The sequence below is a fragment of the Esox lucius genome, chromosome 10, assembly GCF_011004845.1.
Source record: "Esox lucius isolate fEsoLuc1 chromosome 10, fEsoLuc1.pri, whole genome shotgun sequence".
Lineage (NCBI taxonomy): Eukaryota > Metazoa > Chordata > Actinopteri > Esociformes > Esocidae > Esox > Esox lucius.
The window spans coordinates 3,187,690-3,200,627 of record NC_047578.1 but is presented as its reverse complement, the minus strand read 5'-3'; the positions used below and the strand labels follow the sequence as shown (position 1 = coordinate 3,200,627).

Below are 12,938 nucleotides of genomic sequence, written 5' to 3'. Positions count from 1 at the left end.
TTTTTTGTTTAAAAATAAAATTATTAAAAAAATATATAGATGTATATTGTTTTCCATCGGAATTATTTGTGCGCAAAGCCACCGGAAGAAGTCCGTCTAGGAATTACTTCCTCCAAACGGCTTCAAGCCGAACATCCGAAGAGGAGTCAGTTAGCTTCCACGGCAGAATCGATCACGTTTCATTTGATAAAACGTGTCGGGTTGAAGAAACCGAGTGGTCGCCGTGCCTAAAATAACGCTAGTTTACATTTGTCTTGTTGGCGCGACCTGAAAACCGACACACTAACATCGTCAGGATGGCGGAGGCGCCAGGTACTTCTAGCGAGACAATAACGGAGACCGTTCAAGTTAACACACCGCCACCGCCCCAGCAGGTAAACTAAAACGGCACACAGAGTAATTAGCTTGGTATAAAAATGAATAGGACAGGCGAACTGGCTATTAGTTGTTGTTTACCGTAACCCAGTTGAAGCCGCATTTCAGAGATGGCAAGTTGCAGATTCGTTAGCTAGTTAACAGGTTATCATTGCATTTCGAAGAAGGTTTAAATGATATTAGCTCATGCCATCATTGCGAAATTATTTGATTTTACTTGATTTATCCTAACTGACAAATGTAGTATGTTGCCAGGGTTAACGGCCTGTTAGCCCACCGGCATATCTGATGTTGACTGCCTATAATATTCTGTTGATAAGGGAAACACACAAGGTCTGTGTGCACGAAGGTGAAGATAAGAATACGTAAAACTTTCAAACAATGGGGCTGTGTAATTTCTTCAGGAGGGACGTAGCTTGACAATTAAACTGAGGAAGAGGAAGACTGACAAGAAGGTGGAGTGGTCCAGTGATACAGTTGACAATGAGCATCTGGGAAGGAGGTCTTCCAAATGTAGGTGTTAATTTGACTTTGACATTTCATTCATTGAACATTTCTAAATTCCTTTGTTGTATGCATGCTGCAATTGCAGATGGCTGACTGCTGCGCAATTCCTTTTTGCACCTCCTTGGTTTCTGAGTGTTTAGATGTCCTTATCTATTCTGTGCGTGCTGCAACTCTGGATGTCATCGATGGATAAAATGTTGCTGACACCTTTGCAGGTTGCTGCGTCTACGAGAAGCCCAAACAGTTTGGAGAGTCTTCCTCCGAAAGTGAAGGGGATGAGGGTGACGAGGGCTGTGGGAGCGCGCACTGCATTCTGGGACACGGGAAAGACAGGCATGGACACAGAGGAGGGGGCGGGGGTACTACGGTGCCACCGAGCTCTGGGGGTTCACACGCCCACTAGAGATTAGGAGTAGCGGTAAGGGAGGAATTGAGGGGGTAATTCTGTTGATGACACATCATACTACTACACAACACACTGTCATTTAGGTCAGTCACTGTGTTACTTGGAGGGGAAAGAAGGCAAGAAAAAATAAGTCTACACTTCTGCCTGTTCAATTAGAAAAATCTTGTGGGGTTTGGAGTTCATTGTATATAATACAATAATTGTTTTTATATATATATATGAACATTTTTCCTTATTTATTTCTTTGTGTTAATACTTAATCTTTCATAATTATGTTGCAATATCCTAGACTGGTTGCCAGACAGTGTTTCTGCTTGTGAAACAAAGAATGGATGATGAAATGTTTTAGAGAGCAAAAATAGCCTGGTTCCCAGACTAACACCAGGGGTGCGTCCCAAATTGAACCTTGCATAGTGCACTTACCTTATGGGCTTGAGTGTACATTTTGTGCACTAAATGAGTACTAGTGTGGCTTTGGGGATGCATCCTACCTCACTACTGCTTCAAATTAACAGTGAAAAGAGTTTTAGGATAGCTGCTGTGGAGCAGCTTATTTTAACATTAAAAGCCCAGTGAAATGGATAATGTATTTTGTTCTGTGTTTTGATAGGTATTTCCACACTGAGGTTGGAGTAATACTGATCACTTTTAGTTTCAGTCATCCTGAAAGGTAATAAACAAATAAAGCCTGCTAGTAAAAGCTTGTCCCCATCCCGCACACAAACACACTCAAGAGTACACACAACTTGCAATAGTCTCTTTTGAGAAATTAGGTGTTGCTGATCTTATTTCTTTGATTTTTATACAAACTTTTTGGCCAATAACATTTTTATTTATGACTCTCCTGAGGAAAGGTTTGAGAGAAATGTGTTGTTTTTCATGTGACTGCATATTGCTTTGGTTGAGGAGTTCAGTGATTTTTCTTTGGTTGATGCCGAATTCTCTCCGTTCTTTAGACAATCCTTAAGTGTTGAGTAATTTAGTCTCAGCACCATGAAAAAGACGCTGTTTGTATGTTGCCATTGAAAGGTTATTTTGTAATTGATGTCAGCAAATCAGAAATTGCTTCGACCTCATGCATATGCAACATATTGCCATTTTGGTGTGGTCATTTTATTAATTTACCCCCCTCTTAGTATCAATGCACCAGTAGAATCCTGGTACCGTCTTCAGCTGCATGCTGGGTGGTTGGCATTTCAATTAAGTTTGCCATGTGGATGAAAATAAATCATTGCTTTTGCCTTATCTGTGGTGATGAGCATAATATTTAGTTTTTAATGACAAATCACTTTCTTCAGAGCTGTGTACATTCCATACTGTACCAAACCTAAATCAAGTTGGACTGAAAACGGTAGGCAGCATTTCAGATTGGGCACTTAAACTGAATGTGTGGGAGGGAGATTCAGGGTTTGAATTTTTAGGGTGAAGGTGCATGGTGAAAAGCTGACCTAAGCTGTGTTCAGGACTGTATCAATTTGCCACATTTCACTGTCTATGGCTTTGTCCCCTGTGGTTCTAAACATACCACTTCAAATGTGTTTGGAATGACAACCACAACATACTATATGCATAAAGGGATTACACAAAACGCCACCACATCTTCTATTCTGGATCCACATTCCTGTTGGCAATGCACCTTTCTGTACATAAAATAAATCACATGAGAGTGAATTTAATGTGAATAAAAAAAATAAAAAAGGTGTGACATGTGATTAAATCTTTGTGTCCCCGTGTGTTTCATTAATTCAACCGGATGTTACAGGAAGAGAAGAAAAAAAGTCCAAGGTTGCCTGAAAATGTATATGAACTTTGGTTTGTGATGTTATTTAGGAAGGACATTTAACTACAATCCTGAAAATGTTCAAGCCAGGAAGTATCAATTAGAACAGTGGTTCCCGTTTCCAGTTCTCAAAAAGGCCTACAATAAAAATGTACTGTCAAGGACGGAGCTGGGAACCACTTAAGGGGAGAGAGCTCATTTGAAGTTAATTCAATAAGATTTTCCTTAGCAATTAATATAATTTTTTTGCACTAATGATAAACCACGATTGTGTTTAGGTTTCAGTGCTCGGTAACCCACCAGATCTCCCACAGTGGATGACAACTGGGTCAACACAGGAAGACAGAATTAGTGGTTGGTAGCCATGGAAACTGTAGTAAAAATAAGTCAAATTGAACACGTCATATTCAGGGACTGGCATCAGTAGGGTTATTCTGGTCCTCCAGTCCTCAAGCTGAAAGTGTCAGAGCTCCCCGTTCTCAGTACATTGCCTTGGGTGTCTCAAATAAACCTATTCCCTATAATGGAGTGCTACATAGGGTCTCCCTAGAAAAAGGCAGTAGGCCCACGTTTTTCACGTGCAGTGAGACTCGTACCTTGCTGTTGGGACGGAGGTGCCTCCGGTCGCATATGTAACGCAGCATGAGGTTATTGACTACCGGGGGGAAATTATTATACAGAGACGTGGGAATCTAGAAAAAGACCACAGCTTTATTTACCCAGTGAAGTATTTCAGGCTCAGTCAGTGTACATTAATCTAAGACAGAGTCATATCCGAAGTCAGCCTTCCTGCCAAACACGTGCCTCGGCCTACATCTCACCTGCAGTCCCGCTCGAACGACACGGGCGTGTTTAGCAGGAAAACATTGTGGCACGGTCAGAAGGAATTATATATGATGTAGAACCATCATACCTTCATAAGCAAAAGAGTAAGCAGTTTTGGTTATTTTCTAACAGCCGCACTAAGCAATGGTCAGCTACAGAACGTGACCGCGTTGGGTTTTAATCCAATTGTTTTGCAGCCTTACTGTTTTTGAGAATAAGACAGTGGTCCAGCACTCGTCGGGAACATTGCACATTTACATTTCAAAATAACATCCTCATTTATAATTGACATACAGGGTAAAATGTTAAAACGTGACATCGAACACAAGAACAAAAAAAAGGCAAAGAAGAATTGTGTATTTAGTATCACTTTCAACGGTCCCATTATCGGTACATCATGAGGGTAGACGTTTTTACCACACTAGAACATTCTGACAACTATTCGTTTTGCCACCGTACGAAAACAACTTAAAAATGCCATTGAAGAAACAAATGTTTTTCAAAGCCTCCATAACACGGGTGCGCTTTGACAGAGGTCCCTGTTATGCATGCATATATTGTGGCATACACGCAGACAGAAATACTTGCTGATGTAATTTCGATTTCCTGAGATTCACTGTTGATTTGTATGGGCTTGTGCAAAATTTGCAACTGGACAATTTTAACACCACATTTTTAAAAATAAAATAAGTATCTTTTCAAATGGTTACTCTAGTAATTCGGATCTGTAAGGCTGTAGGGCTACCTTTAAAAACAGGAACCATAATTGTGAGAAGACAGGGGACAAAAACGTCAATACATGAGTACCATTAAGAAGGTATAATATAGTAAAACAATAAAAGTTGTACTACACAGTACACATGTTACTATGGCACAGGAAACCTCAAAGGCAAATGAAACATATCTTCTACAGAGAACATCAAAGAATGCTTGAAAAGAATTGCAGAAATGCTGCTGGTACTCTGTCCTGTCGTCCTGCAATGTCCACTGAAGATTCATTGGCTTTAAGTTAAGTCACAAAACAAGTATTTCAGGGAGAATCAGGATTCTATAACAAGGCAGAACAATAGAACTACACTAAAATATAGGAAAGTGTGTTATAGTTGTGCTGTTATGCCCAGGGTCCACATCCAAAAGCATCTAGGAGTAGTAGTGCTGACAGTTCAGTTTGCAGTTAAGAACTTAACATTATGGACAAATCTCATATGCTTTGTGGATACGACTAGACACTGGTTTGTAGTGGATGTGCTTTTCCCCAGCAGAACTGAGGTGAAATATAAAACTTATCACTGAGCCTTTGTGACCAAGACATAAAGTGTATGTGCTTTGATGTCAGCGCTACTAACTACCACAGTTATGAGGTGAAATGTAAGTTTAAAGTCCGCCAGCCTCTCAGTTTCCTCAATGCAAACCGCACAGCTCTGGTTGTGACGTTTCGCATTGGTTGGCTCTTGAAACATAACTTCTCTCAATCCTTGGCTCCATGTCAGTTTGACTGCCTGTGGAAAAACACAAAACTAATCAGTAAAAAAAAAAAAGTGTACAGCTTTTTAAATAGCCCAAAGGTCATAAACACTGGAAGGTCATATGGAACAATCTGAGTGATATTCACTTGACAACAAACAGTACAACTATTCTAGTTGTGAAAGGTTCTCAAACAATTTCTATTGGACAAAAACAATAAAACAAAAACAAATCACCAACAGACAGTACTAGAAGATGTTAAAGACATACCCAAGAAGAGTCAAAGCTGTGACCACAGCCAAAGGCACACATTTCTGTTTTTTTATTTTCAATAAATTGTCACAAATATTTTAAATGTAACATTTCTGATTTGTCATTATGGGATACTGTGTGAGGATTTATGGCAAAACAATATAGAACAAGTGAAGAGGTCTGAATACTTTCCCGAAGGCACTGTATTTATGACAAAGATTTAAACGTTATTCTAAGCAATTTCTAGCAATGAACCAAAATGCATCTCCTCTTTACCATAGTTGGGTGGAGAGATTTCAGTCTCTGGCTTAGGTACTTAAAACATCCTGTCAGGGACCAATAACTGGTCCATGTAATGGATATATACATACCACACTTCATTCAAGTTGTCAGCTAAGTGTCCTGCCCTGAATCAAATAAGCTAGTTCAAAAGACATGTAGCCTAGCGAAATGCCAGTTTTTTTCCCCCAAAGACAGGTTTGAGAGCCACCTGCCTGTGGAATGAATGCTCATTTAATGTACCGAACCACAGAACAAACCCGCCTACTTTCAAATTCTGGTGAGTGGCAGCTGAGGAGTGGCTACTTAGAGGAAGAGCTCTTGCAAATTTCAATCACAAGCTGTCTGTCAATCCATGCTATGACCCACCTGTACGAAGACTGTCAAGCGTTTTATTTTTCAGGCAATGACAAAGCAGCAGAAATATTACAGTGGAAAGAGCTCCCATGGGTGTTTAGAACCCAGATGTAGTTTGTGTAGACACTGGCCCTTCTTGTGTCATCTGTTGTTTTTCATGGAATTATCAAAAAGCAAGAGTCAGAAAATGTTACCACTCATCAGCTGAGGCAGGACAACCGCCATTATGCGTTCCGGCTCCCCTTCACAAACCATTCCCCAGCTAATCTTTTCAATATGCATTTGCAACCTGCAGTATTCAGAGGTGGAATATTAATGAGAATGTCCAGGCATGGATGAAATTAAATCAAAGTAAAGGCAGCTTGGCCCACTGGTGTATGGCCTCAACACCAACTGCTCCTGCAAGTTGTTCGGGATAATCAAGTCGGTTGAGTGACAAAAAAATAATCTTAATGGTACAAATATAAATGTAATTAGTTCGGCTGGTTTCACACCACTCTGAGAATGTCACAGTTCTTTTTCACCAGCTGCACGCTTTAAAAATAGATCCAAGCAGAACAGCTCCATAGTCGAGCTGTGCACTTGAATAACCATGACAACCACAAAACAATAACTTCCTAGAGAAACTATGTAATAAAATACTGGTGAACACAAAACAAGGGTTAAAATCCATACAAAGTTAGTATGAAGAACAACTGGAAAGCAAAGAGTCAATCAGGAAAGAGAAAAATACAAGGATTATCATTCAGGGCAATGAGGGCCCATAGGTCTCTGATAGAGAACTTACCTAACGAACAAACATTCATTAATGAATCATCTGTCTTCTGATGTACTCCTTTGTTGTCAGGTACATCTCTGGAACTTCCCCTTCATCTCTCACGCCGGTATCCCTTTCCTCTTCCTCCGTTTCCTTTTGCCTTTCCTTCTCCTCTTCCTCTTCCTCAACCCCCTCTCCGAGGATCACACTCTGCCGGACGCTGACAGAGATCACCAGTGCTTGCACGATGCCATACACCAGAGCAAACTGAGGGAGATACTCCTGGACCAGCCAAAGCAATCCAGCCATTCCCACAGTGGAGACGAAGAACATGGCCATTCCGTGCAGCCACAGCTTCAAACCCCCCTGGATCCCAAGAACCTCCAGGACCAACTTGGTGGGGGGGGAGACAGTCCATAAGAAACCCACCACAAACAGGTCAAACAGGTGGCGAAGGAAGTTAAAGCAGATCTCATAGTGTTCCGGAACAATCTCCCCGTTCCAGGCGCGTTCGAAAAAACGAAACGCAGACGAGGAGGAGGTGGGTGTTGGAGAAGGCGGAGGGGTTCCGTAGTCAGAACACTCCCCGTCATTTTCAGTGTCCCATCCACCCCCGACACATTTCCTCTGCCTGATCCCACCGGGTTCAGTTGCCTTTGGCCAAAGAAAGCCTGAGGGGTACGGCAGAACCTTATTCCACCACCTGGATCCAACACGTTCTGCTTTCCCATCAGTCTCATGCTTGCCAGCGCAGAGATCTTCAATTTCCATGGACTGTATATTCTCCTCACTCGCTTCCCAGTACTGGTCAATAACTGTTGTTTGGTCACTCGTTTGCCTTTTCTGTCCGTCTCCCCAAACCCAGGTTGTTATCCTCCCCAAGCCCCAGCTGCCTTTCGCTTGCCCCTCGTCTTTGACCAGTTTGCCACCCGTGGTTTTATCAGGTGCTGCTCTGCTGCCCCAGGGGCGGTAGGAGACAGTCGGACGTACCCACCCCCAAACCCGTCCTAAGACAGCTGTCATGCTGCCTCCCCAAATTTAGCTTTCTCAAGTGGGACTGGACTTTAAACTGAGATTAGTGGTTATTGAGAATACCAACAGTGTTGTTTGCGATAGTTCTGAGATTGTATCGTCAGTTTTAGTTAGACTGTAATCTGGCTAGTACAATAGATAAAATGAGTCAAATCAACTCCTTGCGGTTAGATCACTAAGAAGGATATTTTAGAGGGAGTGTGTACCTAAGGACACACGTCGCTCCGATAGGTAGAGTGTAACCCCAACGCCCAAAGAAAAATTCCAACGAGAGGAGTTACCGGCTACATGTTTTCCTCAATTACACTTTCCTCTTATAAAAAGTGATTATCCACCAACTGCCAAAATAGTACCTTTTTGTTGTAATCCGAAAATCTTTGCTTTGGTCAGAATCCAATCGTCTTTAGAGTACACTAGACAAGAAAAACCTGCTTTTCTGAAAGTAGCATACACAAAGCATTGAAATTATACTAGGCTATTTAGCTACAATATTTTTAGGTACTTTCTAAAGTACATGGCCAGCTGACTATACAAGCTGAAGATTTTCTAGCTACGTCAGTGGAAGAATGTGTGGCGACAAATATTCAACAATTAGATTCCTCAGTCCCAGAGATTTGGTTAAAAAATATATATTTATATATATTTATCTTCTGATCCAACAGCGTGTAGTCGCTTTTCCACTTCTTGGTGTATCCTTGGAAGGAAAAACATTGCAATTACTCAGTTAACTAATTATTACAATGCATAATTAATAAATCAGTGTGCACAGCGCTTCCTATTGTACTTGTTCGAAAACCTTAGCGAATTTACTAAATTTAACTAGCTAGCTTGTCAAATCTTGCCACATCTACACTTATACCAGCAATGAGCTGTCAAGCTCCCGAAAATTAAAGTTGAACTTTAATTTTAACACAAAGCCATTTAAAAGTGTCGCCAAACTAATAAAAACACTACCTACAGTTGATCGTCAGTTGGGTGAAGTCCTGACCTGATAAAGCTGCACTCACCTCGTCCCGTTTGACAGTTAATTAGCTACAATACAGTAGTTAGCAAACGTTATCCGTCGTCGATAACTTCTTGTCAAAGTCGATTTGTCTCAAATGAAACCCTTGTTACAGGTTGTGGATTTATTCCCTCAGTCGACCAATATATTTTACGGAGACGAATATACGACATTAGCTAGATAGGTAGCCAGCTAGCTAACCTTTTACTTGAAAACACACGACCACCAACTAACGTTGATTACATAGTGGTTCAGCTAGGCTAGGTTGCTAACTGGTTAGCATACCTGGAACCGGAAACAGCTGGCATACATCCGTGGGGTGGAAAACAAGAAGAAATTGCTTACATCAGATTGCGCGTGAACTTCATCTGGAAGTAGGCATCATGGTCATAGCCTTTTCAACACTAGACAATTGAACGTCTGCCGCATTACTCAGTACCGGAACATGGCACAGCTCTCCTGTAGAAGTCCAGATGATTTCAATGAAATTTCTTCAAGTAGAGTTAAGCGAGTAATTATCATTGCCCTCGGTTTAGCGATTTCACAGTGCCTTCTACTTTGTAACGTATTCATAGGCTGGCCTTTGTTATGTCGGTCACGTTAGAAAGGACAGCGGCAATAACGCAATTGAAATGCTCGTCTTTAGACCTAGTCATATTACAGTATTCAACACTTCGGCCCATATTCCCCCGCTTTCAAATTGTTGCTATATATTAATTCTTACTATCAGTCTCTCCACCCCTTTACGTCCCAAAATAGACAAGTTAATTTCTCCAACAAGAAACCGTTTGTCATTTAAAATGTGCTTTTCATTTAGATGCAACATTGCCGACGTGACGAGGGTGAAGTATTTCCCCCCATAATTCATCGGGATAGCTTAAAGACCAGGCTTTTACTATATATAAAAATAACGTGGTCATGTCTTCGGACCCTATGTATTAATGAGGCTGACCACACAATGCACTTTCGTGAATGGCATTTACACACGTTCCACTGAGAAACAGGGTCAGAGTAGATCAGAAAACCAGATTGTCCTGAACGCCTCGACACCAAGTTGTCAGAAAACTGTTCAAACATTTTTAACTGGTTTATAAGACACGACGCATTAAGGTGACAGAAAGGACAAGATACATATTTCATGGGATTTTATTCAAATACTGCAAAATCCATTGCAATCACATCACAGGAATTCACCAATGGCATGCTTCTGAACCGCTCCCATCAAAGACAAGCACATCCTGTAAAGAAAACATTACACATAAGTGAACTGTTGACAAATTGCCGTGTCCATGCACTACTAGGTTGCATGGTATGTCTGACTACAGGGTGTCATGCATGTCTGATAGTTATAACCACGATGAGATTTACTAGTATTCAGTTCCTAAAAAATCCATTGCCACAATGAGAACTTCAGGTTGTAACCTTCCACACTGCTGGATGAAAATCCCAATCAGCAAGTAACAATGTGGTCACAGCACTGAAATAACTTTGGTTTGACATGAGCCCTGGAAATGATAATTTCATGCCAGAACCCACTGGCTGGTTTGTATTAAAGACACTGTTGTGCGTCTGCACACTGTTCCATGCATTTACTCAGAACCCAACTATGCACCATGTAGGGAGTTGTGTAGTATGGGACACTGAACTGTGACCAGTGCATTACTCACCAAAACACAGGACACCTCCAGAATAATCTCCATTCAACTGGAAAACCTGGCAGGGAGGGGGGTATTTTAGAACTAAAAACTGCTACATGCATTTCTTGGAAGGTATGATAGTGAGAATGCATTTTCAGTGCACTGTGAAATTAACTTCATGTTGTATTCAGAGACTCTAGTCTAGGAAATCATCATCAATGCATACATTTCTGAATTGAACATCCATAATTTAACATTACTCGTCCAGAAATTAACTAAGAACTCACCATCAAAGGAGGCAGTTATGGTGGCAGAGACTGGTTCCCCTGAAAAACCAAGAGACCTTAATTAGTGATGGCCACTATATGAACAGCCCTTTAAGACAGTCGGAAGTCCTTCACATTTAAGATGTTTTTAATTTTGTCTCAGTGCGCTGCGAGAAAGCATCAGTTTAATTCAGGAACCGAAATCGCAATCATCATAGACAGTCAAAGCTATGGACACTTGCTTAATAAAAAGGGCAACTATAACAGACCAGTGTAAATAACTTAGTTGCAGGTCTGATTTAAAAAATAGCCGATAACTCACCAGAATTTTGCCACAACAGTTGCAGGACAACCAAGTGGAAGGCCCAAGAACCTGGAATGGTGGACACAAACAAGTTATAAAATGCCAGCTAACAGGTTTGTAGTTACTCAAATATGTCGCCTCATGTCTCAGATGGTAGTGCATGTAAGATATTATCATGGTCGTTAAACTCGAATGCGTTACAATTGTGAACATCACTGACTAGAGTTCGGCCACAGGGTGGGACATTGCTTTACACCAACAGCTAGTTGGGGCCACTTACTCAGACTTAACGTTAACCAGGCATCCCTTTAGATTGGGCGGGAGCAGCATTAACAGAAGGCAGCAATCTTCCATTCTCAACCTAAAAAGAGAACAACTCTTCAGAACAGGAAATCACTTAAAACACAGGATTATACAGAGGGGGCATTTTCAGTGCACTGTGAAGTTAACTTCATGTTGTATTCAGAGACTCTAGTCTAGGAAATCATCATCAATGCAGATGTGGCCAAAACCCTCACTGACTGGCATAACACCTACATGTGTTGACGATCCTTGGTTGGTGTTGGGCTCCAGCCAAGTTCTAGGAACTCATCAGGACCATGTGGTTTCACTTCTCAGGAGCCTTGGAATGTTGGACAAGACATTGAAACTTTAACACAAGACATTGTGTAACTGTTCATTTTTAGTATTAACTGGTTAATCAGATAGCCAAGAGAAACATGACATCACAAATTTCAGTAGAGTTGCGAAACCATTCTCAGAATCATCATATTTAACACGCGACTATGCAAGCCAAGCAACATGTCAGGAACATTGTACGGAACATTCAGGTGAAACGTGGCCATATTTTAAACGGGGATTAACGCTAGGTTAACATCCCTGCAACTTCTCAACACGTGGTAAGTACAGAACAGTTGAGGTAACTTCCAGGCCACGTTAACCAATCAAAGCCAGAAAAACTTACCGTCAAAAGAGATGGACTGCTGCGTGGAATTCGGATCCACTAACCTGAAAAACCGCAACGGTTTAGATTAGCTTATTAACCTTCTCAGTCGGACATTTCGACTTGAGGAAAGTGCGGTTCAGTGCACTGTGAAAGAACATCACCAAAATTCAGAGACTCTAGTCTAGTGAATCATCATAAACACACTGCGATACATTTAATCACGGCTACCGTCTTGGATAATTAACGTACCTCGAATAAACTTCACTCCCCCATAAGACGGCTACGGAGCTCAAGGATGTTCGGTTCATATTAGTTCGTCTGAAAGAGAAAACGCGGGTTAATTAAACGATAGTCACCTCGTAGGTTGACATGATATTTCCAACAGAATAATAAGCATGCTTATGATCCCAGAGTATGAGAAACATCTGCACGTGTACATACGCACATGGTGTTGCTGTTAGCTTTCATGCTAATTAACTAAGATGAACTGCTTGGCATTCCTTGATGAGAAATAAACCTACCTTGCAAACTTCGGACTTGACCATGCTCAGCCACACTTGCTTTCAGTGAGCTCAGAAGTACACAGGTTCAGTCTTGCAACCGAGTTTGACATGATTACTATGCGTTCCAGACCTCCACAGAGTCAACACAAGTGAGAGCCTTGCATAGAGAGAAAGAGGAAACGGGTGTACGTTGGTATTTATAGACATGGGTCCTTACAGATTTATAGGTAGCAAGTATAATGCCT

At 41.3% G+C, this 12,938-nt stretch overlaps 1 protein-coding gene, 2 long non-coding RNA genes and 2 other non-coding genes across 7 annotated transcripts; 1 reads left to right on the top strand and 4 right to left on the bottom strand.

The window, feature by feature from the left end:
* Positions 1-95: 95 nt before the first annotated feature.
* Positions 96-3,005, top strand: ppp1r11 (protein phosphatase 1, regulatory (inhibitor) subunit 11). The gene is made up of 3 exons (XM_010873089.5): positions 96-374; positions 780-888; positions 1,098-3,005. Exons 1-3 carry the CDS (start codon positions 297-299, stop codon positions 1,283-1,285), a joined length of 375 nt encoding a protein of 124 aa, XP_010871391.1. The 5' UTR covers positions 96-296; the 3' UTR covers positions 1,286-3,005.
* Positions 3,006-4,234: 1,229 nt separating this feature from the next.
* Positions 4,235-9,470, bottom strand: c10h6orf47. 3 transcript variants are annotated; one of them, XR_002197249.3, is made up of 3 exons: positions 9,323-9,470; positions 7,033-8,728; positions 4,235-5,392 (listed from the first exon to the last, which is right to left on the bottom strand). It is a non-coding gene; the product is annotated as a chromosome 10 C6orf47 homolog (long non-coding RNA). The 3 variants fall into 3 exon arrangements; XR_002197248.3 differs by lacking the exon at positions 9,323-9,470 and adding an exon at positions 9,023-9,308; XR_828150.5 differs by lacking the exon at positions 9,323-9,470 and adding an exon at positions 9,042-9,308.
* A 697-nt stretch (positions 9,471-10,167) lies between these two features.
* LOC105012329 lies at positions 10,168-12,871 on the bottom strand. The gene is made up of 9 exons (XR_828149.4): positions 12,712-12,871; positions 12,440-12,508; positions 12,209-12,252; positions 11,782-11,866; positions 11,525-11,605; positions 11,263-11,313; positions 10,962-11,000; positions 10,705-10,750; positions 10,168-10,275 (listed from the first exon to the last, which is right to left on the bottom strand). It is a non-coding gene; the product is annotated as an uncharacterized LOC105012329 (long non-coding RNA).
* LOC114840075 lies at positions 11,385-11,467 on the bottom strand. The gene has a single exon (XR_003782404.1). It is a non-coding gene; the product is annotated as a small nucleolar RNA Z195/SNORD33/SNORD32 family (small nucleolar RNA).
* On the bottom strand, positions 11,941-12,019 carry LOC114840082. The gene has a single exon (XR_003782410.1). It is a non-coding gene; the product is annotated as a small nucleolar RNA SNORD53/SNORD92 (small nucleolar RNA).
* Positions 12,872-12,938: the final 67 nt, after the last annotated feature.